The following is a 26,002-nucleotide window of genomic DNA, read 5'->3' as shown; positions in this document are numbered from 1 at the left end:
AAAAATATTTATTTCTATTATAACTATTCAAAAGATAAAATAATAAATATTGCACTAGCAGAGGTAAAAGATTTTAATATCATTTAATTATAAATTATTATATAATAAATAATAAATCTGTTATATTTCATAATAATTATCTTAAAATTATATTTATTTTATTTAATGAAAAGATAAGTGATGATGAGGTATGTCATTAAACTTACCATAACATAGTCTGATCTGATTACTAAACTTAGAGGATCTGTATAAAAAAATTATTCATTTTTATTTCTATACCTTTAGAAGCATAGAGAAAAAACTAATTTGAATGCACTAATGTTGCAAAGATTTGCTTATCCCATCAAACAATAACAATTATGTTCCGTTAGACTTGAATGAAATTGATGACATGAAAGCGCCTTACATGAAAGTGTCGATAATAAATTTTATATTGAATAAAAATTATACATACATGATAGAAAATTGTTGATATGTCATCGTGAAGTACCCATTCACAGCTAAATTAGCATTTGGGTGTAACAAAGGAATGCAGAGTGTAGCAGGATCAAAATTCTGCAACTGATATAAAATCACCTTTTGTCAAGTATGTCCATCTTCAAAGCTATTGATTAACCTTCTTTCGTTTCATCATCTGCCTTTGCATTCTTTCCAGTCTCGAGTCTTTGTCGTTTGACTATCTTTGATTTACTCCCATCCTGGGGCTTTTGCCGTCGGACTGCAGAAAGGGAAATTAAAAAAAATGTATAACATCCAAGTAAAAAACCAACAAAAGCATGAAACTAAATCAGCCACTAGGTAAAATTATTACAGAAACTAAAATCTGATCATCGGATTTGGGATGCAGTGAAATGAACAGAAACTCCAATATTAAACTAATGCTTCATTTTTAAGAATAATGGCATATTATACAAGCTATTTTATATATAAAATCTCTCAAAGAATTCAAAGTTCTGTATCCTCCTTGAAAGATACTCTCAAAAGCTTCGTCTTTTGCCACCTCTACCTAGGTAATTACAAAAATCATTCTTCCTCAAAGGTGATGAAGCGCAGCTCTGAGTGAAGGCATTCAAAAGCACTGGTTAAGACTATAAATAAATAATAACAGTAAAGGTCATAGCTTAAGCTGATGAGAACCCCAGCAATCATACAATGTTCATAACTCATATTCGATATACACACAAGCCAGATTCTTTTCCAACTGAGTATTATTTTCCTTTTAAGGTTAAGAACATTATATACTGCATGAATTATTGTGATAAAATGACTTTAATTGTGAAACAGTCCTCTGCTTAAAAAGTCTTGAGGATGACAATATGAGAAAAGATGCTTGGGAGATGATAATCGCTTGGCTGATTCATGTATATATGCTCACACATATATATATACAAATATACCTGAGCTCTTACATCAGAGATATAAAGGCTACACCAAGACTCTAGATGACAAATAGAAACAACAAAATACAGCTTTTTTGGTTTTCCAAGAGCTGGTCAGAAGATAAGCTAAACTATTCTAACACTCTCCTTCAAGTTAGAGCATACATCTTACATGTACCAAGTTTAGAACATATAATTTGAATTCGAGAGAACCTCGCAAGAATTTGACCAAAATATCTACACACTAATCATTGAAGCTGACAAATTGAGTGCAAATTTCCTTGGCCAACAACTCCTCTTGAACAAAATAACAATAATTTCCAAGTGTAAGATTCTCACAAAATACAGGATAGGAGACAATATGAATGTTGATTGCTTCTCACGAAAAACAAGATTAGTTCTTGTCACTCAACAAGCTGCACTAGATTCAGTGCTTGCCAAACATAAGGATGGTGGCCGACAACAATGGATTGTGGCGGGTGATGGTTTCCTCACTATATAATGACAGACAAAGTAGGATCAACCTCCTCTTATACCAAATTGAGAGCAATCTTTCATGTGATTCAAGTATATGTGTGTGTGTGTGTGTACGAGTTCTTCCATTACAGATCCAATGGGAAGATACAAAAAGACCACACTAGGACTCTAGGTAAGAGATAGGTACACCAAAAAACAGCATTTTAGCTTTCCTAGAGATGGTCAAAGGATAAGTTAACCTATTCTAACAAAAAGCAAGTGAGGATTTAATATTTAAAACTTACATCTCAGACTTGTTCCAGCAAGGCATGTCAATCTTGACCGTGTGTTATATTCAGCTAGTGGTTTCTCTCTAGCCACCATTCGAACATCCCAGACACGTATACTGCCATCAGATGATCCAGATGCCACTAGGTAAGGATCATCATCCCCCGTAGAACCATCAGTATCCGTGAGCACAACAATACCTTTGACACGGGAAGTATGTGCATCTTCCAAGCAATATGCAACTTTTCCAGTCTTGATATCCCATGCTGTTATACTTTTGTCCTCACCACCCGTGTAAAGAAGTCCATTCTGCAAAAGGAATAAAAAAATTTAAAATATTTAAAAAATAATCAGAGCTAATTAATTGATAACACCACACAAATTACAGAGTCCCCTAACTCTGATCATCCATGCCAAAGATAGTTCACTCCACCAGTCAAACCGGCTATGGAAAAGGTTACATACCACTGGAATAAAACATAGTCATATACCATACATACCACGACCAGTCCCAATACCAATATCTAAAACCTCAAACAAATATTTTCATAATAGAAGATTTATATTACATTCACATGTATTACGCAACACTATTCTTCCCTCTCTTGATTGGCAGTAAGAGAGAAAATTATATGGGAATTACATACACATCGCACATCATTTAAAATCCAGAACTTCCTGCATACCAGTGGTGTCTGTCTATATTATAAATATGTAGACCATTAATTCATCAATAAAACATACAACAGAGCATTTGATTATAGATTACTATGAAGCCAGCACTCCTCCAAAAGGCAAGAATTAACATCAATCAGCAATGCCAGTACCAATATTTTCCTTTCTCCTTTTCCATCAAAATTAATGATTATGAATTCCTTATCCGAGAGAACATTTCTTCTTCTTCTTACAAGATAAAGAAAATGCATCATTAACATACAAGACAAATCAGCAGCACCAAAAGAAGAAACAGAGAAAATTAAAAATAACCAACTTGATATTCGATGGTAATTCGAGAAAACAGAGAAAGAATCTGAAGCAGCACAAACCCTAGCAGGAGCAGCGCAGAGAACAGGCTTGGAGCATTCCAATTCGAACAATATGCGTGCATCCTCAGTCTGGTGGACAGAAACCTTCTCCTTCGTGGCCATGAAAAAGTGGTCGCCGGACGCATTGAACTTGACCAGAGTAGCTTCCTTGTCGAGGCGCAAGCAGCAGTTGCGGCGGCCGCGGACGAGGTTGACGACGGCGAGGCAGTTGTCACGGGCAACGGTGAGGGCGCGCTCACCGGACGGGTGCAGGGCGAGGTCGTTGATAGCAGCGTTTCGGTGGACGGAGAGCGTGGTAAGATGCACGAAGCCGTCCGCGTCAAAAATGGCGAGGGAGCCAGCGGCGTCGGCGGAGATGAGGTTGCGGGGGAAGGGGAGATTGGGAGGGCCGTAGAAGGAGAGGGCGGTGACGGAGGCAGAGTGTTGGTGGAGGGAACCGAGGGAGGAGGCGGCGGAGAGGTCGTAGAGGTGGATGGTGTCGTCGTCGCCGCCGGAAGCGACGACGGAGCCTGAGACGGCGACGGTTTTGATGGAGGAGAGGTGGGAAGGGTAGGAGAAAAGAGGGGTTAGGGATTGAGATTGGGGCTTTAGGGTGAGACCCCAGATGAATTTCTCGTACGAACCTGCAACCAAACTCATTTTTTTCACTCCTCGCTCTTCTTCCTAAAACCCTAGGGTTTTTTAACCACTATCTCCTCTCGTTGCAACCTTGGACTTTTGAGGTATATGTGCTACTCTTGTTTCTTCAAATATTTCATAAAAAAATTAATAGGGTTCAAACATTTTAAAAAGAAAAATCTACTTTATAAACAATTATTAGTGTTTTTATTTATTAACATATGGTTATTGTTCTTAGTTTCAATAACTTCAAAATTATAATCTTTATTTTCAAGTACTATGAATACTTCTGCAGTTATTTTAGCAAAAAAAGTTATCAAATGTTATAATTATTGATTACTTCCACAGGGACGGATTCAGTGACTTTGGTATTATAGTCATGTGTAACCATTTAAATTTTACTTGAGTATTTATTTATTAAAAAAAATTATGATGATATAAATATTTTAATATCAAAATAATAAGTATATTCTTCTGTCAAATAACAGTGAAAATCATATTTGCATACGTATAATATAAATTAAAGATGTTTAATAATTTAGAATATGAACAAATTTGACGATGGTGTATATAGTTATCTTTTATCTTATATCCGATTTAAACACTAAATTATTTTCATAACTATGTATAAAGAATCTAAATATTCTTTATATTCAGACAATTTATTTTTTATTCGTATTTACTGTAATAAATTATTCTAAACACTTTTATAATTATTTATTCTCATTTATATGTGTTATGTTTTCTTTTTGAAAAAATTATGTGTTATTTAGTCTTCAAATAATTTTTACATATTTTTTTCTTTAATTTTTAAATATATTAAAATTCAATAATTTGCTAAAATTATTGCACCACGAATAAAATACGTTGTCCTATATTTTACCGTTTAATTTTAATTTTCAAGGTATTAACCAAAGAACTAATAACTTGAAAAACAATATTATATATTGTATTTAATAAAATAGCTAATTGTAAGACCCATGAAAAAAAAAATATATATATTTATAATAGTAAATTTTAGCATTTTATTAGTAATAATAATTTTAATGGATAGAAAAATGTAGATTTTTGGATATAAAATTATAGTAATTCTAGAGGGAGAGCTTCAAATTTTTGATAACTTATTTAGGATTTTTTTAAGAAAAGTGAATAGTAAATAGTAAATAGTAAATAGTGAATAGTAAATAGTAAATAGTGAATAGTAAATAGTTAAAAAAAAAATATTAAAATAAATTGTGGAAGAAAACACTCCACGTAGAATTAATGATTAAGAGATAAGAATGGTGAATAAAAAATAATTTTTGAATAGTAAAAATGAATAGTAAAAGTGAATAGTAAAAATGAATAGTAAATTTTTTTGGCTATAAATAGCCTAGGGGGGAAGCTGAATATTTACACCAAAATTCTAGAGAAATTGTGAGAGAAGAGAGTTGGAGGAAATTATAGTTGAAGAGAGAAAATTCTGGAAGTTTCTGGAGAACGGTTTGAGAAGAGGAAACTAAGTCTGGAATAGAGGTAAGGGGAGTTACATTTTGTTTGGTATTATTTTGAGTCTTGTATATGTTGCTTTTGGTTGATCTTAAATCTTGAGTGTGAAGTATTTTGTTTCTGTATGATTTTGAATTTTTGATGAGAACATGCTTTTGTGCTTAGATCCAAGTGTGATAGTTGTAAAATGTGATGTTGATTATGTTATGCATATGTATGCTATTAATTGCCTATGGATGGATTAGAAGTTGTCTAACCGGCTCTGCCAGATTCAACTTCTTGTTTCCCCATACTTTATATTGTTTTCCTTTTTCGTTTTTATTTTTGGAAGGATTAGAAGTTGTCTAACCGGCTCTGCCAGATTCAACTTCTTATTTCCCCAAACCTGTTATTATTCTTATTATTTAATTACGTTGTATTCTTGGAAGGATGAGAAGTTGTCTAACCGGCTCTGCCAGATTCAACTTCTTGTTTCCCCATACTTTATATTGTTTTCCTTATTCGTTTTTATTTTTGGAAGGATTAGAAGTTGTCTAACCGGCTCTGCCAGATTCAACTTCTTATTTCCCCAAACCTGTCATTATTCTTATTATTTAATTACGTTGTATTCTTGGAAGGATGAGAAGTTGTCTAACCGGCTCTGCCAGATTCAACTTCTTGTTTCCCCAAGAGTTTTTATTAAGTTTATTTTAATGATTGTCAAACATTTGATTCTTCTCCGTTGACTATTTATAGTAAGATTTTATTATTGTTAATTTGTTTGTAATATATTTATCTTGTATGATTTCTGTGTTGAATGTATTTTATGATGTTGATATGAAATTATGAATCTGAACATGATATGAGTTTTATGAGGAGATTTTGTAATAGTATGACATGAGTTGAGGAAAATGAGCATGATATGAGTCTCATGGAGAGATTCTATATTGGTATGGTATTAGTGTATATGTTGATGTTGAGGGTCCTGTTGTTGGTGGTTATCCTAAAACTCTAATAATCTTCCAGTATCAATTAGAGAAGGATGTGTTATGTGGTGAGAGTAGTAGGAGGTCCTAGTCTATGTTTATAGACATTAATGGATTAACCTTGTGGGTGATATGATATATTATATTTGGCCAAAATTTTTGTTGTTGAAATCACCACAAGTGCATGACCACCCGAGACTTCCATCAACATTATATCCGGATAATAGAGTCTAGAATGATAATTGCATTTTACATGAATTTATGGTGAATGTATTACGTATAGCAATAGTGTAATGTTTTTCTTTGAATGTTGCATGGTAGCTCACCCTTACTTGTTTGTTTGTGCCGGAAAAATCTTATTTTTGCGATGATCGTATAATGTTTTTGTTATACGGGAGCAGATGAGGGAACGACGTCTGAACCAATTCAAGTGAAGGAGGAAGCAGCAGAAAAATGAAGAATATTTTAAGAAAAAAAAAATAAAACATAAATAAAATTAAGAGTGTTTTATTTATGTGTGAAATTATAATGTATTTCTAGTGTGAACTATGTTACTCCTAAATGGAGGATTGTAATATTGTACGATGTTTTCTCTATTAATGAAATAAATTTGGGTGTGAGATGTTTTATATTTTGGGGTGTTACACTAATACTATTTTAAATTTTAAAGGCAGATCTTTAATAAAAATCATAATTTTGTTTTCTGTTTTATTTCCCTAATCTTGAGTCCCTTAATTTTTATATTGAGTACAACATAAAATTAGCCAATAGTTTCATAAAATAACTCATTTGCATTTTATTAAACAATAAATTTCAGAAGCCATGTTGATTTAAAAACACTAAAACTCCATTCTTTTAACATTAAATGGTTTTAATATAAATAGTTTTTTTATAAATGAGATTCATTATTTTAAAACACAACATCTTTTTACAAATCACTTTTTTATAGCTCTCTCACTTCTCACTAGGAGTTTCCATGCTTTATTATTGAAGAACCAAGATTGTAAGATTAGTCTTGGTCGTGAGTTCTTTAATTTGGACCAATCAGTTTCTTTGAGCAAGTAAGTTAAGTTTCAACCATTTTTCTTTGGTCATTTATTGTATTTTTTACATATGGGTCCTACTTAGCTTACATGTGTCTTTTGAGTCTTCAGTTTGAGTCTTTGATGATTAATGGTTATAACGATGTACCTTGATCGTGTTTCCGTTATTCATAAGAGTAGATAGAACTTCCTGAGCATTTGGAGTTGTTTTAGGACCCTATAGTTGTTTGATTATTTTTTAGGTAATGAAAGCTAGTTACATTGATTTTAGCTTATAAGCAAGTTTTGATTTATGTTTGTATGTTTGTATGGCAGTTGGATTGTATAATTGAGTTGTTTGATGAGATATAACCTTGATTTAAGTTGGGAAGCTTGAATTGTCTTAGATATAATGTGATTGAAACTCTGTTATGATTGAATGATTGAGTTTGTATATGGAGTGAATTGTATTGTTGAAATGCATATGATCTACGAATTAGTGGGTTTGAACATATGTGGTTGGTGTTAGACTAGTTTTGTAGGATTGGAATGACATAAATCTGTAGAATTCGGTTCTACATAATTGTGCAGACTCACTCAACAAGCCTATATTCGTTGGACATAGTCAAAGTCAGAGAGTTCACTAACTTAAAGGTCTTTGGGCAAGAATATACTCGTTGGACGACTTTTTAGAGAATTTAAGTTTATAAGTTCTAATGGTTTTCTCGTTGAGCAAGCATATTTGGTCGTTGAATGAGTGTGCTTTAGTTGAGCGAACAAATCTAGTGACTGAGTGAATGGGCTTTCCTTGAGTGAGCAGATCTGGTGGTTGAACGAAAATACTATAATTTTAACTAAGTTTTCATGTACCTCTTATGATGTTTTAATGAGTGTGATTATATGAATGTTAAAAGCAATGTTTGGTTTATAATATGATTATGAGTATGTATGTCGTTTGTTCATGTATAATATAATGACTAGTCTTTTATGTGTAATTGAGAAAGATTGGAACCAATCCAAGAAGGAATTGATGGTGATGTTGTTAGTGTCTACTTTGACATGTAGGATTCTGAAAGTAGGTATCATGATATACTACCAACCATTCAACTCATATGGAGATGAATAAGGTGGAGGAGAGAATGGGACGAGGTCTTCACCCTAAACTTTTGGTCTCAAGTGTGAAAGATTAACTTCACAAGTAATAGGGTGATAACCCCTGCATTTATGACTTTGGGGGATATATATACCACTATGGGTGTATACTTATATTGAATACGTATGTCAAAGCATCTGAATAATTGAGTCTAAGGTAAACTCATTATATAATTATGAGTTATATAATGTTATAAATGTTGAACTAATATGTGATGTGTTAAATTGTTTGTAAAATTTTCTTTTGAACATTAGTCTTTTTGATGTCTTTGGTGTTTATTTATTTATTTTGTAATCACCTTATTGGTATGAACCAATAATGGATAAATGTTGAAACATCTTTAATGAATGACAATGATGATGTAGAAGGACTTCTTAGTTATCTAGTAGTTATCTTTAACTCTTTTAAATATATTTATTATAATAATTATTTTTTCTAAATAACTATATTAATGTTATATTTATAAGTGAAGACAAATATATTTTATTTTGTTAATTTTATAATGTCTTATTTTATCAAATATATTTTATTTTATTAATTTTATAATTTCTTATTTTATGAGTGATAAACAACTAAAATTATAATATTTCACAAAACATGATTTTTTTTATTACATAATGTACAAAAATCTTACATTTTACTTTAAAAATTATTGTAGTTAGAAGAATCAGATCGAAGGTTTAATTATTCAACTTCTGAACAAATAGACTAAGGTTATCAAAGATGATTCGGCTTTTTTAATTAATGGGTCAAGGGTAAACGCACGGTCTCATGTTGGGTTAATAAACTTTTTTTTTTCTCTTTTAGAAGATAATTTTAAATATAAGAATTAAAAAAAATAAAATACATATTTCAAAACTTATTTCAACATTAATAAAACTAATTTTAAATTTTAAATATGATAATTTGATATATAAATTAACACATCATAATAAAACAGCATCACCTTTAATTTTTCAAAATATAGTTATTAAAAGTCAAACACATAAACTTACAAGTCATTCCGGGCTTAAAGACAGCTGGATAGGCCTATCCATCTTTGAAAAACTGTTTTTTCGATTTTAAAAATTGCAATTTTTTACCAATACTTATTTATGATTCACTCAGTTGATAACCAACCTATCATGTCGAAGGAAACAAACATCATGTTCACTGTTTTTGTCAATACTCTTTCTCCACAACTCCAAAAAGTGTGGAGGTGTGTGTTTGTTTCTTTGTTTCCTTTCCTCAAGACACAAGGAGAAATGTTGCACAGATATTGCAAGAAATATTGAACTACAAAATCAGTGGGGAAGGGGATTAAACCCCAAATTCCCAAGTAATATATTTTCTATTACTTTCACTTAATATTTTCCCCCTATACTCAACCAATTTATTTTCCATTTTGAGACACTCTAAGTACATTAGTTTCCCAACTATGACAGTGGTTTTCTATGTATAACCTATGAAGTAATTTGAATCACAGAAAACAGAACTGTCACCACTCACCCAGCCTGCAGATGCAAAAACATCTAATACTCAGTTTGGTACATCATAGACTGATACAACAAATACTGAGAAGAGAGCATCTTACCTAAGTTTTAGATACAAAGGACCAAATTTTTTTCCATGCGTTAATCAGTGTTTTATGAGCAGAAACATGTCCTTCCATCACACTATCAGCTGCAGGTCCCACTTCACGGACAAATTTGACAGATTCTGAAAGCCGATTCAGAAGGTTCATCAATGCAATTACCTCATTCCTTTGCAGCTGCAGCTGAAAGATCGTCAAGTTCAATTTATAAGGTGTTGGTCAATTAACAATAGTGTGAAGGGAGGAAGAAAAAATAAATTCTGAGGTAAAATGTACTTACTGTTTGACTTGAGTTTTCTTGACCATCAACAGAGAAGAGAATCTTTAATGCAGTTCCAAGACCAAGAACCTGAAGCTTACCCCATAATCGACACTTCTCACATCCTATACAATCCATCAATGCACTGTTTCCACAAAAAATATATTATTCAATTGCCAGTGAGATAAATAAATAAAAAAAGAGCGTAAAATGAATCAGTAGTAGAATAATAAAACGGAGAACAAGTGAAAGGATTGGTCACTTAGTTGTCTTATACAATAAAAAGTTATGTTCAGATGCGATCAGCACTCAAAAAGTCCAGATAAACCCACTTCACATCCATCAGTATGTGGAAACTCAAAAGACTAAAATTCCAAAGCATGAAGATGAAAAAGGAAAATCATACTTATCAATTACAGGATTTTTTGGGAAAAATCCAACCTACACACTTTGATTCCTTCCACAAATATTATTTTGTGAGCATTACTATGAATCATTACTAATCAATTGTCTTTTCTACATATTTGTTAGTAGTATGAAGCCTTCCTACAACAGACTAAGTCACAACAAGCATAGAAATTATAAATGGATAATATTTAGCTAGCCCAGAACCAAGTCCACTAGTTTTCAGTAATACCTGATGTTTCTAAATTGTTGTTGAATTTGCAGTTTTAGCTCAGGTCCACTTTGGCCTCTCCACAAATTAGCTTCATCAAATGGAATCGGACAAGCAGCTTGAAGCTTGGGGTTATGAAGTAGCTGTTTTATCAAGGACTGTGTCTTAAGGTCCTCATAATGGTTACCTGTATCATACTCTGCCTGTTCCAGATAATCTGCAGCCTAAAGAAGAATAAAGAGCAACGTAGATTGCATCAAGAATATAATTAACTAGTATTTTTAAAAGAATAAAATAGCAAGATTAATCCATATATAGATGCACAGTTTGTGACGTTAAACCATCACATTTTATACTCACCTTGGTCACTGCTCGCAGCACAAAGAGAAAAGTGAAATACAAATTGCTGACACGATCAGGGTATTTTAGGACTCGATCATACACCAAAGTAAGATTTTGGCCCCACTGGAATAATAAAAAAGAAAGAAGTTAGATATTGAGATATATTTTTCTTATGTTCAGTGAAATATATTGGAATAACATGGGTATGCCACAAAAATAAAAATGCAGGAAGCTTTAAAATGAGCTACATCCAAATTACTTTAGAGTATAGAACGGCCCATAACTTTGAGGCTCAAATATGCAACAGCTATATTAATTCCTCCACCAATGCAAATTTCTTTCCAAACAGAAAACTAGCTATTGCTAGAAAGAGGAACGTGAGATTTACCAAATTTGAAGTTTCATCAAGTAGATACTCAGCAGCTATATGTACTGATATGGAGGAGTGAAGACCGGATATCAATTTATACAAAATCTTTTCCTCTTGGCATAACTCTTGAGACGGATCTGCAGAAGACATTTTGTTTTTTCAAAATAATGAACCATAGAAACCAGAGAAAAGAAACTCCCCTGTTATTAACATTTCAAAGATATCTTTCACTAAAACAAATGATAAGAACACAACCAATATCCATCCTACGGAAAGCAAGACAATGTATAATTAATGCATACAGATAGAAAAATTACTGGATTTACATTCAAAATTACTGGACTGTCAATTTTTGACAATATGAAAGGTACCATCAAACAACCTAAAATCCAAGGCCTTTTCAAAATATTATAATTTGGTCGAATTATTTAAGTGAATAAGCTTTTCAGAGAAAACTCACATTTGGGGCAGTTCTCAGAGTAGACAGCATCCCATATCCTTCTTGCAGAAGCACCAGAGTAACCAGTATACCTTTCAGGATTCAGTTGAAGATTCACGTATGTCATCTCGTCTGCAAATGCAAACATGGCTTTCAATTGACACACTTATTTTTCATAGAAAAATGTTGAAAACATCATAAAAAGATTTAATAATTTGAATAACGTGTTGCCACCTGTTAAAAAAAAGTTAAAAGGCACTTTTTCTAGAAGTGAATGCTAACTACACTGTTTGCTTTCTGATACTGAAAACCAAGGGCTGATCAAGTTGAAATTTAATCATAGAAAGAAATATCTTGCAGATCAAGATATCAAACAAAACGATTCACAAAGATATACTCATTAGAGGAGTATAAATCTGATGTCACTCAATATACTTAAGAATCCTAAATTTTATACTTCACTGCTAATATCTGCTATTTCACTTTCACACAATTAATTTGGATAAACAACAACTGATAGCACAAATAATTTAGATATCAATTAGAATATAGAGTAATAACGCACCGTTGTCAGTCTCATCATCATTTGTCCATGGATTGTCTATTTCTGTCCATCCTCTGAAAACTTTACTGTCTAAAGTACGGTCAACAGCTGCCTGAGGTTTACCTTCTTGACAAACAAGATCATTCATTGAGAAGGCATGTGGCTTCTTGAATGATTCAGGGAATTCACTTTCTGGACATTCACATACACTACAGTCCCGCAACCGGCACATGCCGTCATCGGGCCAGAAAGGACAGTCACACCATAATTTCACCTATAAAAATTTCACCCACTAAATTCAGTTGACAATGCAAATGAGCATGCATAGACTTGATTGATTCTAAAGCATTGATTCATTCCAACAACATAAGTGATTTTCCCTAATTTCTCATACTGTTGATCAATTCCAAATTCAAATATTTCATGGATCAAGAGAACCTAAAAAAATCACCAATAGAACACAATTTTGGAACCAACATAAGTTCTTTTAGATAGGCCTCTCAATCCTAAATTGCGCTTCTGGTGTGAACAGGATGCCAGAAATCTTTACAAGTAATAGAAGGGATAGAATAGAAACCAATATAAAATTGGAACACAAAAACACACATACAAGAAGGGCCTAATAAAAACCTAATAGTTTATCAGGCTCTAATCAAACTTAAGGTAACCATAAGTATCAACAGAAAACAAGATGATCTTAGTCAACAGGAAAAATGTAGGCATAAAATAAGATGCACCAAGAAGAAAACCTTAAAATATCGAAAGAAAGGGGTCTTCACGAGTTCTTGGAGGGAAGGGTTCAATACTTCCTCATTGAGATGGTCCACAGTTTCGTAATCACAACAACAGTCCTCTACCATGCCACTGAACTTCGGTGCACCCTGCAACCAACAAAGAGAGAATTGCACAAACAATATAAAGGGGGGGAAAACATAAACACAAATCATAAAAAGACACACTCTTTGTCCAAGATTCAGAATCCCACAACCCTAAAATAAAAAAAGAAACTTAAAATGTGGGTTTTCATCAAGAAGAGTTCATAGAAATTACCCGGGCACACTGACAAGCTCTATCAATGGCTCCAGACAGAGAAATTCTGGTAGAAGTTTTAGACGACACAGCCATAGCAACAAACACAGCCACGAGAGCCATCAGAACCCAAAGCCATGGCACTCCCCAACCCTTCTTCTTAGGCTTCGTTTCCACCATCACAGTTTCCAATGCCGGTGCTTCCGAAACAAAGCACCGAGATTTTTGGCGTTCTTCGACGGATCCCAGTGTCGTGAATTTGGAAGGGGAAATGGAAGCGTTCTGCAAGGTACTAAGTTGAGGGCAGTTTTTGCTGTTTGCAGCAGTCAAGGTCGTCGGAGTGAAATAAATGGGCGGTTGTTGGTTTCGATTTTTGGTTTGTGCAAAACAGTGTTCGTAAGAAAATTCCAGTGTCAAATTCGGACACCGTGGTGGCTGCGTGTGGTTACGTGTTTCAACCAATAGGAGTCCATTTCATTATTTTTTTCCCTAAGTGTTAAGAAATGAAAATAATATTTAGATATTGCGGTTTCACAACTAATTCTTATTTTTCTTTAATGGATGGAAAATTTCTTTCACCTCTTAAACAGTAAATCTAATAGTTTATGGTATTTTTTTAAAACTACTCCTCAAATGTTAGCTTTTAATTTTTTATATTTATTCACTTTTTACTTGCATAATTATAAAATTTAAATAAGATGGTAGATTTTATTATAATTTAACACACACAAGTCTACACAATGAAAGTATAACATTTACTTAATTATGTTATTTTTATTTAAAATGAATTAAAATATTTTCATGTATTATAAAAGAGTAATAACCGAATAATGTATATATAATAACTTAAACTGCGTAATATAATTAATGAGTTGACTCGTAAGTAAAAATTACGATACTTTAAAATTAATTGAAAAACATTAAATTATAAATACATTAAAATATATTTTTATTTATTCCGGTGTGATAAAAGTGATAGTTGAAGGTCAGTTGACAATCATGTTTTCACACATTAAAATAATATATTTTTATCAGTTAAACTAAATATAATTATTTTTTAAAAAGTCTATTTTTACTATGTTACCTCTATGATTTACGTTTACATATAATTTTACTCAACACATATAATTCAACTCTATAAATTACTTTTACATATAATTTTAGTAAACACCTGTAATTCAAAAAGTTTGTTTAACAATTTTCAAGTTCTACCTTCGCTTTTTTTTTCCCTAAGAGCTAACTTTTTTGTTGCAAATAAAAAAGGAAGTGTTTTAAGAAGAAGCTAAAGTTACAACTTTTAAATAGTCTTCAGTTTTGACTTTTATACAACTTTTAGGACTTGTTTTCTTGAGTGGATTTGAAGATAAATTTTTTTGTCATTTATTTGAGTGAATTTGGAAGTAAATGAGAGTGGATTTGGAAGTAAAGTTTATGAGAATTAGTATATAATTTATATTGACGTGACAAATTAAAAAAATTTATTTTCAAATCCACTCTCGTTTACCTTTAAATTGACTCAAATAAACGACAAAAAAATTTATCTTCAAATCTTCTCAAATCCACTCAAGAAAACAAAACCTTAAATACTCTTCAATATAGTTTTGACTTTTCTCATGTGTCATATATTTTAAAAGTATATAATTTAGATTTCGAGGTTACGAGAAAATTATTTTTTTAGTTAAAATCCTTTTTATAAAATAAAGTAACAAGAAATTTAAAGTCGTAAAGATTTTTCAAAGTTTAAAATTAATCAAGTTTTATTTAAAAGGATTTATTCTTTACATGATCACTTAACAATGTAATATATATATATATATATATATATATATATATATATATATATATATATATATATATATATATATATATTCTATCGGTAATCAATTGCACTTGAGTTTTGTCTTTTTTTGGAAGAAATGTTACTAGTAATAGTATAGTCAATTATAACATGGATTAGATTAGTGGATTACAACATGCAAAGTATGTTATGAGTTTATATAAAATTATTAGTTTGTTATGTCTGGAGAGATTTTTATTTACAAACGTCTTTTGTAATTTGTATCTAGATTTTTTATTTTTATGTTAAAATTGTAGCAAAAGTTGGTAGTCAACTTATTATGTTTACAAGTATCTTTTGAATTGAACAACCTTTTCTCGTAATGATTATACTAATTTTAACATATGACAAAATATATTTTAGATGTGATTAATATTTCTTTTATGGTAGATAGAGTATGATAAATAAATTTGCATTGTGTAAACAATATTTGTTTTCAAAGTGTTGTTTGAAAATTTTTAAGACAAAACACTCAGGTTTAACAAATATGAAACTTGTTTTCTATTGATGACTTAGTTGTCTTTTTTATTAACACACTTAAAACAAGATATTAATTCATCTTATAATCAAAATGATTGTTCTAATGTGAAAATTAGATTCATTAATCAAACTGATGAGATAAGATTGATTAGCGATTAGATCATCTAGGTTTAACAATCTTGCTAGCCATGTCCATAATTGATTTTCTAGAACTTATTTTAAGAATATGTAATTGATTATAAATATACTATAATTGATTAGTTTGCAAGCCTAGCGCTATGAAACTCTATAATGTAATTGACTAATTGGTAAGGTTGATTGATGGATGACTTTTTGTGTTACACAAGTCTTATCAAATAAAACTAAGTTTTCCTTTAATTGATGTAGTATATAGGTTAACCTAGGTCAGTCCAAAGAACTATGTCAAGTGAGTTCATTAATTGAATCCATAAGAACATGTTTTGGGGGTTTTAGTGAAAACAAAAATAGTAACAAATTAAACAACATTGTTGAACTTGAAACATGAAAATAATAACACTATAGAGAAGTTCAAGACAAGTTTTCTCCAGTAGTTCACACTTAGAAAAAGTACAACAAAAACTCTCCTCTCAAACTATTACATTTCCTTTAATACATAAAAAACTTATGTTCCTCTTGGTTGTTGCCACCAACCCCAAAATCAGAATTTTCCACAATGAAAATTTGACAAGCTGCCAAAAGTTGTTTTGTCTACTGCCATGGCAGTGCACAACCCTAGCTTAACTCCATTTGGACCATTCCATATGCAAATTTGTCACCTCAACAAAATAGAAGTCTCACAGCAAGCAAGTTAGTAACTCAATAGCATAAAAGCATGACAACATGGTCTTGGTAGCTTAGAAGCACGATAGCTTAGTAGGTCGACGTTGTAGCAGCTCGAGAACTTAGTAGGTCAGTAGCTAAAAACCTCGACAGTCCAAATAGGTTCGTACCCAACAAGTCGACATCCCCTGACACTTAACAGATTGAGCTATAAAACCTAAAGCTTCCTAAGATACACAATCTAAGCTAAGATTTAAAATAAAGGAAACAAAGATGCTAAATGAGTGTAATAAGCTTCAATATGAGGGTATAGAAAATAGATTTATCAAATACGCCTACACTTAGACTTTTGCACTCTTGGACAAGACCAAATCTAAACAACCTATGACACTAAACTCATGCAAGCACAAACCCAACCATTAAGAACTGCAGATCAAATATAGGAAAATTTGGCAACGACCATGAAGACAACAAAGACAAACATGAACTAAACAAGACGAGACTAAGCCAAGAAAAGTTCAAACATTGTGAGCATATTATTTCAAAATTATGAGTAGAGAAAAACTTCATCCATCAAACCTAGAATCATTTAAACCATTCATGAGCATGTTTAAAACATTAAAGACAAGAATCTCAATCAAAGTCAAAATTAGGATCAAAATTTACAAACTCTTTGCATGTGTATCACTCAATTCTCTCATGTGTTTCTAGAAGACTTACACTCAGCACCTCATGCAAGCATGCAATGTCATATGCTTGAAAAACCTTTAATTTTTACCATTCAAATGAATGCAACTCAAAATAAAAAAGACTTTTATGTGACTTGTGATGTGGTCAAAGTAAAGATAGGATAAATAAAGGAATTCAAAGCTAAAAACCAAAGAGAAGTGAGCAAACAATGGAGAAATTTGTGAAGAATAAGTGCAAATTATGTTTCAACAAAAGTTCATCAATTAAACCATAAAACTCTTTTTTCTTTTTCTTTTGATTTCTACTTCTTCTTATTTTTCCATTTTCCCCTTTTGTAATTCAATGCATACACTTTTTCAGTTTATTTTTTTCATATTTTTCAATTTTTCTCATTCATACACCCTTCCAAACTCTCACAATGCATAAGAACATACTTTGCACCTCTTCTCTCACACTTAGACTTCTCAATAGGGCTCAAAATAGTTCCAAGATTCCTCATAAATCTAAGGTTGGGTTGATCACAATTTTATGATCCAAGGCTTATAACAAGGTGAGAAATCACCAAGAAATAAGTCAATTAGGATAAAAATAGGTTGCAATAGAGAATAATGCAAGGCAATGGAGAATAATAAAACAAGAGTACAATAAAAAAGAGTTCAATCAAGTTATGAATCACATTGCAAGCATGAATAAATCACACAATGAAATTTTTTGGCTCAAAGCTTACTAAGGTTAGCATTCATCAAATCTAATCCATCATCTAATATTTCATGAGAATCTGACTAAACACAATGCATGAACATGTCAATCAGGCTTAAAAACTCTAACTAAAGACGGAGAATCAAAATTAAACATGTGCTAAAAACCTTCTTTGCAATTAAGTGCAACTTAGCAGACTTAAACAAGGCTCAATCACAACATTAACAACCGTGACTAAGACAACAAAGATAAACATATTTAATCCTAAACAACACGCTCGTCCAACAGCTCGGAAGCTTGGCAACAATCTAACAGCCCGCAACACTAACTCGACTTCCAGTAGGTCAAGTTGTAAATCCTAAACAAATAACAGAAACTAACTATGCTAGACTAAAAATAAAAAGAAAAGAAAAATGTAAAGTACAAAAATTAGTATCTAACTTAATCCGGCCATATATCAAAATTAATTTTTTTTCATTTTGATACAACACAACCTACTTTCTACCATGTTATTCACTATGCTAAATTTACTATTACTAATCACACAAACTAAAAAGAAATAACACTCTACTACTGAAATTTCAAACTAAGGTTAGAAGTTGAATATGTAGTGTAGCATTCTCATGCTCAACAATTTTGCTAATCTGTTCATGCATGTAGTGATCTTTTTCTCCCATGCACTTTGCTACAGTTGCAACAACATCTCATCTAGTGAAGGAGTTTGGAAAGTACAATCCTTGGTAGCTTATGGTAGCAACAATGGCTCCAAATCAACACAATAATTAGTAGGTACATCAAAGGCATGAACTACAACATCAATAGATCTAACACCATTATATGAATATAACTAATTTGAGGAAAATTAACACATATAAGGAGGTTAGAATGTGAATTTATTGCACGATTAATTTCATCACAAATAGAGTACAAACCAGAATTACAATCACATGAAATATCATTTTTTTTTAAAAATTGAGATAAATCAAAATCCAAATCCAAATCTAAGTTGTTTTTAGATTGATCTTGTTTCTTTTCTTTTTCCAATTCTAGAATTGGTTTTAGTTCCAACTCTTCCTCCTCTTCTTCAATCACATGTTGCATGATTCTTTGTTGTTTCAGTTCAATCATCTCAATAGCTAGCTCTCCAATTTGGGTTTTAAGGTCTTGAAAAGTGGTACCACACTTTGTTCAACATGTGCAACCATCTGAGTACATCTATAAGTTATGTGTCATGTGATCTTTTCAATCAAGAAATTTGCATTGCTCTATGCCTGTGGCTGCAAATATGACTCAAACAAATGATTATAATGTCTCAGAAAATTGTTCCATTGGCTCAAAATTTGGTTCATCAAAATGGTTATAATAAGGCTTAGAAAATTATGGCAGCTGCTAGAAAAATTGTGACTCACTATAAAGGCTGCTCAAATGATGATTGTCCATAATATGGTTCAAAAAATTGCAACTCATAATGATTACAACGCATGTTAAAATTTTGTTGTTGAGCATTATGAGACTCAGAATAACATTCAAATGCAAACTAATTATTTAAAGGGAGAGACATTATATACAAACAAAAGAAAGAAAATCAATCAATGAGACTCAATGGAATATGTTCCCTGACAACAACATCATTTTGATAATAATTTTTTTTTGTGTTGCACAAACCTTACCAAATAAAACTAAGTTTCCCTTAACTAATGTAACATAGAGGTTAGTCTAGGTCAGTCAAAGGAACATTGTCATGTGAGTTCATTAATTGAATGCAAAATAACATGTTTTAGGGGATTTAAGAAGTATAAAGAATAATTGTGAAAATAGGATGTAATAAACAACTAGTAAAATGTAATGTGCTAAAGTTAAATTAAAATCAATGAGACTTAAATTAAAGGAGCACTAACTAAACTAGTATGCAACAAGGTTAATTAGAAAGGGAAAATGAACTAAGGATTATGCATACTTGAAAATGAAGGAGATCTTGAAAGAACTATAAATCAAAACAAGTGAATTAATTATCCAAATAAGGAATAAAAGCTAAAATGAAAGAGATGGTTAAGTTGGTGCTTAAAACTCGGCATAATTGTGATTGAATACCAAATGAAAAAAAATCAAACTAACAATAATAAACAACACTAACCTTGCAACTGAAACTTGCTATTAAAAACCAAAAACTAAAATCAATGGAAGGAACAATAAATAAAAAGAAATGGAATACTGAAAAGAAGAACTTAAAACATATGACATTAAAAATGAACTTGAATCAAGACTACACCATAATATTCTATAGAGAAGTTCAAAACATGTTTTCACTGGTAATATAAGCACCAATCATTGAACATGACAACTAATAGATATTTAGGAGAATGTAATGGCAACAAACTTGACTTGAGAAGAATGCAACAATACAGTGTTGCAAAGCAAGAGTAAGTGTGAAAGAGAAAAAAAATGGAGTCTGAATATTATTCTAAAAGTTTTTTAAATACTCTTTTATTGAGATTCTTTAGTAATCGATATAAAATCTCACTATTTTTAGATGTGATATTCTTAGAATTGTTTTATGGTATTTGTTAAATTAATTATTAAATATCTAATATAGAAAACTCATAAATATTACAATTTTGCTACCACATTTTAATTTACGTAATTAAGGTATAAAATTATCATAGAAAAATCCTTTTACAGTAATTCAATCCAAAATGTAAAATTTCAATAATCATACCATTCACTTAGTTAAGAGATTTCTACCATATTTCCCTTAAAAGAACACAGTAGTTTAAAAAAAAAATATTTTCAAGTTTCACAAAAATTATTTTATTGCAATCTAATTAAGTTGACATTGTTTTTTTCTTTAAACATTTGACACACAATGTTACAAATCAATTAATAATATCTGTAAAATTTCTTACAAGAAAAACATTTGAAGATACTCCAACCAACAATAACAATAAAGTAGAAAAGAGAGTAAATGAGCAGTGACGGTCAAAGAAAGTGGAAAAACGGTCAAACGCAAGCGGAGTGCAGAGAAACAGAGATTGGGATTCGGAAAAAAGGAAGCTTCCCATGTCTTCACATTTCCATCACGGTCAAATTTCATATCCTCTGCTCATCATTTTATTAGGAATTTTCCAAAATAAAATCAATATATATACATCTAAATTTTATTTTAGAAATCAATTTTATAAATTAAGTTAAACTTCAAATTTATTTCTTAAAATAATATAACAATTTTCTAAAATCTATTTTAATCAAATTTATTAAAAATTCTATTTTGATTAAAGAAAAATCAATTTAAAATATATACATATTTCATTTTCATTTACAAATTAATTTTATAAAAATAAATTAAACTAAAATCATTTTTAATAAAATGTTTTAATTATGAATCATAAATATAAGACCATTTTCATGTTAGAATTCTAAATATTAAATAGAAATAAAAAATAAAACACCCATCAATACATTGTCTTTACGTCTTAAGTAAAGAAAAGAAAGATGTTAATTTTTTAGATAATTAGATTCAGGTTTTACTGATGTTATAAGTGAACCTCTTCTATTGTATATCCAAATTTAAAATATATATTTTAAATTTTAAATGAAAACATCATTATGAATGAATTTTTTAATTTGATTTATTCTAAATTCCCTTCTTAACCGCATTTATTGTTGTTAAATCTATGCTGTTATCTTATACAAAACTAGTTTAAGATCACCACAAATTATATATATATATATATATATATATATATATATATATTATATAACTCAATATAAAAATGCATTAAAAAATTTATGTCAAAATCGATATAATAAATAACTCAATATAAAAAAGCATTAAAAATGTTATGTCAAAATCAATATGATAAACAATAAAGACATGAAATCTTAGTTTCATCAGTGATCACGATAATCATTTTCTGTGCACAGCTGGTCTCACTTTTAATCGGCGTGCCATGACATGTTCCTTCCAATTTTTTAATATTTTTGTATGTTATTCAATCACCGTAACTTTTCGTTTTCTCTTCATATATTTGGTCCCTCCAAAAGAGGCTCATCACGCAACTTCATTTCATATTCTTTTTAATTACCTTATTCCAAAAGTATTCAATATTAAATTACACATTAATTTCTTTTCTTTTTTTAATGGCACAAGTAGTAATAATTTATGTCTCTTAACAAATTAATTCAAATTTTAATTTTCCTTCCTTCTCATTGAGAAATTTTTTAATTCGCACATATGTTGACGATTTATACACTGGTGTAAAAACCATTTTATATATTTAAATAAGTAAAAAGAACTATGTTTAACAAGGTTGACAATATATATTTAACAAGAATCAAAATTTACATTTTAACTAGGAAGATAATTAGATCATAGTCATTAATTCTCAACTTGAATATCATTCTGAGGGAAGACTACTTTATATATATAATATCATTTCAATAATGCAATTAACCAACCCTAATTGCAATTTTACCATAATAGTGCTAATTAGGGAAGAATAAAACTTTAAATATAAGATTTTGACTTAAAGGAAATTATATGCAGATTCAAACCCTACAAACTTTGAATAAATTTCATAATTTATTTTTGTCCCTTTTTCTATGATTGTTTTGAATTACATCATGATATGCTCAATGGCATATCTCTTAAATAAAAACAAAAATGTAAACTAAGTATTTCCATGCCTTGATAGAAACATAAATTTGTGTGCTAACTTTAAGCATGAAGCAAAACCATCATTTTCAGCGTCATAAATAATGAAATTAAGAGTTCCTACGAGTCTGAATATTTTGTTAGTCATTATTTATTTTTTTCATCTATAACTATTTTATAGAAATCAAGAAAACTATCTGTTTTGTCTTGATAAAATAGTTATTTCCTTTTGAAATATTAATTAATTTTAAATTTACAAGGATATTTTCTGAAATAATATTTATTTTTAACTGTATTCACCCTACTTATGACATTTTTTCATTTTATTTTATATCTTTTATCTTACTAAATGCATAATTCATGCAATGACGGGTGTTAGAGTGTTTGGGAATCAATTTTTTTTTCGTTTTTTATAAACAATGATTGAAATTAATTTTGAAAATCAAACCTGGTTTTGCTTGATTTAATTGAATATAAATTTGAATTAAATCAATATTTTTGTGATTTTTTAGATTAATTTTTTAGTTTTTATATAAGATTGTTACTATATTAATTAATATAACATTATTAACATTTTATAATAAAAATTATTAAATAAAGAGATTTCTTATAACATTTTAAAAGGAAACAGATGAAGTAATAGAAGAAGAAAAAAATATTTTAACTAGAGAAAAAAATATAACATGTAAATGAGTTGAGCCAAAAGAAAAATGAATACTTAACTGAGAGTTTACATTCTCAAGATCATTTGAATGGCACATTTATGTTACAACATTTAATTCAATTTAATTCCAAAATTTGGCTATTTATCATACCATGACCATGCATGACAGAGTGAGGTCATTCTGCAGCCTTTCCTCAGAAAAATAACAAACCACAGAACAAAAAGTGAACAAATCCACAATACCCAATTTGGCTCAACATTAGTTTTTAAAATCACCAAACCAACCCATTCATACTACAATAGACTAATCATCATTTCAAAATTCAAACATTAAAAAAAAACAACATATATACATCAATTTTTTATTTTTTACTTTTTCATTAAAATATCTCTCGGCCTGGTTCACTTGTCTCGATTTCATCCTTGTTCTTCAAAACAATTTGCATATATTTTTTTACTTCCATATGATTACAGTATTATTTTAATTAAAAAACTATTTCTTAGAAAAAATAAAAACTTTGTAAAGATGGAGAGAGTGAATCAAAATATTGGTGAATTATATATAATCATCCATTGAAAATTACAAACATGTCTAGAAATATTCAGAAACATTTGATAGAACACAAATAGAGTTGTGTAACACCTTTTCATCTACCTATTTTATATCAATATGGATCTATCAATATCATTGCTCCATATCCTACCTTATCTATTTTGAGATTCACATAAAACAAGTAAATTCAAAGCCATAAAGCTCCAGCTTCTTTGAGGAGTGGAACCAGGGTGCCATTTATGTGGCTGGCCATGAGGGTTTGCACCCCACCCACAAACTTCCCACCAATGAAGACAGCAGGAACAGGCTGCTGGACCCCAGCAAGCTGGTGGAGGACAGACCGGATTCCAGCACCGTTGGCCTGTTCATCAAGCTCCACGACAATGGGGCCGACGCCGAGGCTGAAGAGGAGGCGCTTGGCGACAGTTGACATGCAGCAGTCGGTGACGCTGAAGACGACGACGGCGTTGCATGAGACCAAGTGGTGCACCATCTCATAGGGTCTCATGACGTTGAGCCCTAGGGAGAGTGAGGAAGAGGGTGGTTGTGGTTGTTGGAGCGGTGTTGGGTCGACTTGAGTGAGAGATTTCATGACTTGCATGTTGATATGTTGGCGAGAGGTTTTGGAGATAAGGAAAAAGAAAGGAGTATTGGAGATTATATAGAGCGAGACATGGTTGAGGTGAGATATTTTAATGTATGGAAATGCTGGGAGACATAAAATAAGATAATATGTTGTTACATAGTATTGCATGGAGGTTTGTGTAAGGTGGTATGGCATGAGTCAAAGTATAGTGAGTGAGTGGAAAGGCACAAAAAGAGTGAGTTTGACGAGGAAGTAGTACAAGGGAAATGAGAAAAGAAAAAGAGGATCATCGATTGTGAATGTTAGAGGGTAAATGAGAGAGAAAGGTTATGGCGTCAGTGTGTGATCTTCAAATAAGGAGAGATGAAAAGGAATATTGAGAAAGAAGAGAAGAGAAGAGAGAATCACACTTTGTTTGAAGGAGAAAGAGATAGGAAACAAGAATTCAGAGGAGACTGACACACTTCATACATGCATGATAAGCAAAGACAAAAGCTGGTACACATGCATACCACATATATATGCTGCTCATTAACTTTTTCTAATTCCTCTCTCAAACAACCTCTGCCTATGTTTTTCGATTTTTAGGAAACAATTAAGCTTATCGTGAAATTTCAAATCTTTATATACTTTTTCATGTCACTATTAATTACCATAGGACAACAAAGGGTTAAATGTATTGAGAGTATGTGTGGAGTTAGAGGTAAAAGCAACCCAATTTCTCAATGTTTTAAACTTTTTTTTCCCTCAACTTACTTATCTAAACATGTAAATAAGAAAAAAAAAGTATTTATAATGTGAACACTTGATTTTTTTTGAATTGATTCTTCTACCTATCATACTAATTTCATGAACACGAGAATCAATGTTAATTGTATTTTAAAATAATTAATAATAATATTATTTCAGTTTTATTTTAAGTTAACATATAAAATACTATTTTAGTATTTAAGTGGAGATTTTGATTTAATTCCCAAAATGAGTAAAATGTTCCATAATATATATTATTACATAATAAATTGTTTTGAAATTTTGCAAATTGATATTTAAAAAGTGCAATTAAAAATTACTTAACTAAACCTTAAAAAATAATTAGAGGAATTTGTACACATTTAAGTAATACATACATTCTTTTAAAGACTAAATTGTAATTGGTCTATACCATCAATAGAAAAATCTAAAATATATCATTTAAATCTTCTCAATCTCATAATAAGAAAATAGTTTATTATTGATAAATATAATTGGTTGATAATTTAAGTTTATTGATCGATAACTAAGAATAAAATTTCATCGATAAAAGGGTCATTAATAAATTTTACTGACAATCACAAACTTTATCGATAACTATCACAAATATACTAATAAATATTAGTCAATAAATTAGCGATCAATTTAGCCATAAGTAAAATTCGTCAATAAATCTTAGGTTTAATACATCATTTGGTCCTTAC

The 26,002-nt window shown here is 30.6% G+C and overlaps 3 protein-coding genes across 4 annotated transcripts; all 3 read right to left on the bottom strand.

Annotated features, from left to right (window-relative positions):
* Positions 1-413: 413 nt before the first annotated feature.
* LOC124844846 (uncharacterized) lies at positions 414-3,881 on the bottom strand. The gene is made up of 3 exons (XM_047321860.2): positions 3,170-3,881; positions 2,141-2,432; positions 414-718 (listed from the first exon to the last, which is right to left on the bottom strand). The coding sequence occupies exons 1-3, from the start codon at positions 3,806-3,808 to the stop codon at positions 612-614; spliced, it is 1,038 nt and encodes a 345-aa protein (XP_047177816.1). The 5' UTR covers positions 3,809-3,881; the 3' UTR covers positions 414-611.
* Positions 3,882-9,685: 5,804 nt separating this feature from the next.
* On the bottom strand, positions 9,686-14,043 carry LOC148203310 (endoplasmic reticulum oxidoreductin-2-like). Of its 2 annotated transcripts, XM_088106126.1 has the most exons (10): positions 13,609-14,043; positions 13,308-13,439; positions 12,580-12,832; positions 12,036-12,146; positions 11,594-11,712; positions 11,224-11,328; positions 10,885-11,087; positions 10,269-10,392; positions 9,989-10,171; positions 9,686-9,908 (listed from the first exon to the last, which is right to left on the bottom strand). In XM_088106126.1, exons 1-9 carry the CDS (start codon positions 13,765-13,767, stop codon positions 9,989-9,991), a joined length of 1,389 nt encoding a protein of 462 aa, XP_087962252.1. In that variant the 5' UTR covers positions 13,768-14,043; the 3' UTR covers positions 9,686-9,908. The 2 variants fall into 2 exon arrangements, with proteins under 2 accessions (XP_087962252.1, XP_087962253.1); XM_088106127.1 differs by having other exon boundaries at positions 9,686-10,171; positions 13,609-14,037.
* A 9,946-nt stretch (positions 14,044-23,989) lies between these two features.
* On the bottom strand, positions 23,990-24,582 carry LOC148203309 (monothiol glutaredoxin-S10-like). Its single transcript, XM_088105635.1, has one exon. The coding sequence runs from the start codon at positions 24,561-24,563 to the stop codon at positions 24,150-24,152; it is 414 nt and encodes a 137-aa protein (XP_087961761.1). The 5' UTR covers positions 24,564-24,582; the 3' UTR covers positions 23,990-24,149.
* Between the last annotated feature and the right edge of the window lie 1,420 nt (positions 24,583-26,002).

The sequence above is a fragment of the Vigna umbellata genome, chromosome 2 (genome assembly GCF_029865625.1).
Source record: "Vigna umbellata cultivar VRB3 chromosome 2, Vumbellata_1.0, whole genome shotgun sequence".
Classification (NCBI taxonomy): Eukaryota; Viridiplantae; Streptophyta; class Magnoliopsida; order Fabales; family Fabaceae; genus Vigna; species Vigna umbellata.
The sequence above is the reverse complement of the archived record's forward strand: the minus strand, read 5'-3'. Positions and strand labels throughout refer to the sequence as shown.